The sequence below is a fragment of the Centrocercus urophasianus genome, unplaced genomic scaffold, assembly GCF_019232065.1.
Source record: "Centrocercus urophasianus isolate 14NV4802_14NV808 unplaced genomic scaffold, USGS_Curo_1.0 seq_55, whole genome shotgun sequence".
In the NCBI taxonomy this organism is placed as follows: domain Eukaryota; kingdom Metazoa; phylum Chordata; class Aves; order Galliformes; family Phasianidae; genus Centrocercus; species Centrocercus urophasianus.
Window position 1 is genome coordinate 865,637 of NW_024885144.1, and position 2,520 is coordinate 868,156.

General features: G+C 62.0%; 1 protein-coding gene across 1 annotated transcript; it reads left to right on the plus strand.

Moving 5' to 3' along the window:
• The first annotated feature begins 1,188 nt into the window (after window positions 1-1,188).
• On the plus strand, window positions 1,189-2,505 carry LOC122169572 (NOTCH regulated ankyrin repeat protein). The gene has a single exon (XM_042835829.1). It carries the CDS (start codon window positions 1,189-1,191, stop codon window positions 1,531-1,533), a length of 345 nt encoding a protein of 114 aa, XP_042691763.1. The 3' UTR covers window positions 1,534-2,505.
• The last annotated feature ends 15 nt before the right edge of the window (window positions 2,506-2,520 follow it).

The window sequence follows — 2,520 nt, forward strand, 5'->3', positions numbered from 1 at the left end:
GGGATAGGGATAGGGATAGGGATAGGGATAGGGATAGGGATAGGGATAGGGATAGGGATAGGGATAGGGATAGGGATAGGGATAGAGATAGGGATAGGGATGGTGTGCATGGGGATGTGGATGGAGATGGGTGATGGAGACCGGGATGGGATGGGTGGGGAATGGATGAGGATAGCGGTGGGGCTCAGCCTTCCCTCACCATGGGGAAAAGCCACGGGAAAACCCTGCGGGAACCCTTGGGTGCACCCAAGGCCGGTTGCTCTATGTCAGCAGAACTCAGCTCTTGGCTGATCGGTGCCGTTCAATCCCCAGACCGATGGGGCACACGGCCGGAGGCGGTTGTCCGAGGTGACAGTTGCGGGGTCCCGGCAGCACCCCCCGGTTTTATGGGCCTCTCCTTCCCCTCCCTGCACCCCTCCCCGCTCGGGCCGGGGGTCCCCGCTTCCCGCCGCCCTCTGCCATTCGCTCTGCCCCGGACCAAACGGGCACTGCGTGCCGCGGCACCTCGGCTTTCCCAGCACGTTCGGTCGCCGCGCGCCCTTGGCTGCGCTGTTACGGCCCCCTCCGCCCCGCAGCGCCGGCGCACCGCATCCGCCCCGGGGCAGCGCTCGCAGCGCTCGGTCACCGAACCCCGGGCACTGCCGAGGGGCAGCTCGGTGGCACCACACTACGCCGAGGCGAGCCGGGTGAAACACCGTGGTGCGGGGCCCGGCCGAGCCGGGAGAAAGCCGGTGGCGCCGTGCAGGGCTACGCCGTGCCGAGCCGAGCCGAGCCGAGCCGGCGAAGCCCGGCCGCCCCCAGCAGAGCCGTCTCGCACCGTTCCGCGCCGGGCCGCCCCCTCCCCCCTCAGCCGGGGGCGGAGCCAGGGCGCGCGAACGGGGCGGGACTTCTCTCTGCCCCGCCCACAGAGGGGAGGGCGTTCCAATGGGCGCGCGGCGTCTCGCCCCGCCCCGCGGCGTCCGTCACGCCGTGCCATTGTTATGCAAATAAAAGCGGGCTAAAAGGCGCGCCGCGGGGCCGGCTCCGCTCCAGAGAGGCCCGGGCGCGGCGCGGCGGCGGAGCGCGGCGGAGGGGGCGGCGCGGAGCCGCTGTGCGCCCGCAGCCCGCAGCGCATGCCCGGCCGCGCGGGGTAGCGGCGGCGGGAGCGCCGTCGATGCGGGGCGAGAGGCTCGGCGGGGCCGCGGCAGCATGAGCCAGAGCGACGTGTCGCCGTGCGCGGCGCCGCCCAGCCAGCGCGTCTTCCAGGAGGCCGTGCGGCGCGGCAACACCAAGGAGCTGCAGTCGCTGCTGCAGAACATGACGAACTGCGAGTTCAACGTGAACTCCTTCGGGCCCGAGGGGCAGACGGCGCTGCACCAGTCCGTCATCGACGGCAACCTGGAGCTCGTCAAGCTGCTCGTCAAGTTCGGCGCCGACATCCGCCTGGCCAACCGCGACGGCTGGAGCGCGCTGCACATCGCCGCCTTCGGGGGCCACCAGGACATCGTGCTCTACCTGATCACCAAGGCCAAATACTCCGCCGGCGCGCGGTGATGCCGGGCCGCCCCCGACGCGTCGAAGCCGCTCGGACCGCGCGCTCCGTGCTTCCGCCCCGCCGCTCAGCCGCTTCCGAGTTCGTTGTTTGGTTCGGTTTGGTTTTCCTTCCGAGGGTTGTTTTCCTACTGTAATTTTTTTTTTCCGTCTACCTCGGCTGCACTCACAGTATTCACGGTTTCAGTTTGACGTCTGCTCAGATGCTTTAAAACCCTCCCGCCCCCCGGTGATATTTAATCCTCCTCCCCGACCCCTCACCCGTCCCTCGGTTTTAAAGCACTCTGCCGCAGAACGAGTTCATTTCAACACTCCGCCCCTCCCGTCCCCCCGGCGCTGTAGCACTGCAGGTGCCCCGGCCCGGCGGCTCCGGGCTGATCTCCTCCTGCGAGGTTTTTTTGGTTTTTATTTTTTTTCGGAGGCAACTCCATTGGATATGACAGACATGCCCTGCCTGGTTCTTTTTTTTTTTTTTTTTTTTCTTCCCCTTTTTAAGTTGTTTTTTTCTTTTTTTTTTTTTTTTCTTTTCCTTTGGGGGTGTCCGAAGAAAGGCTGCATCCTCAGCTGGTCCTTGAGTCCATTTAGCACACGTGAGACCACAGGAAAAGACATTGAATCCTTCCTCCCGGCGTCGTGCGTGCGTGTGTGTGTGAGAGGGGAGGGGGGGGGAGATCAGCAAATCCTGAACTTATTTTTTAATTAAAAAAAAAAATTAAAAAGGAAAAAAAAAAAAATAGGTGAAATAAACTGTAAGAGGCAGAGGATTTGCTTTGCACAGAAGAGGGGCGCGAGCGCTCTCTGCTGCCTCGAGAGGTGCCTGAAAACTACTGAGAAATAGTTTGGGAACTTTGGTTGTTCTTGGTTGTTCTTTTGGTGAAACTTGGATAACGCTTCTCAATGCAGAACGGTCCCTTTGTGCGTAGAGCCCGCCCGCCTTTTATATGGTGTGTGTGTATATATATATATATATATATATATATATATATATAT

Coding starts and splice junctions, on each gene's coding strand:
- LOC122169572 (XM_042835829.1), top strand. CDS start 1,189: ATGAGCCAGAGCGACGTGTCGCCGTGCGCGGCGCCGCCCAGCCAGCGC.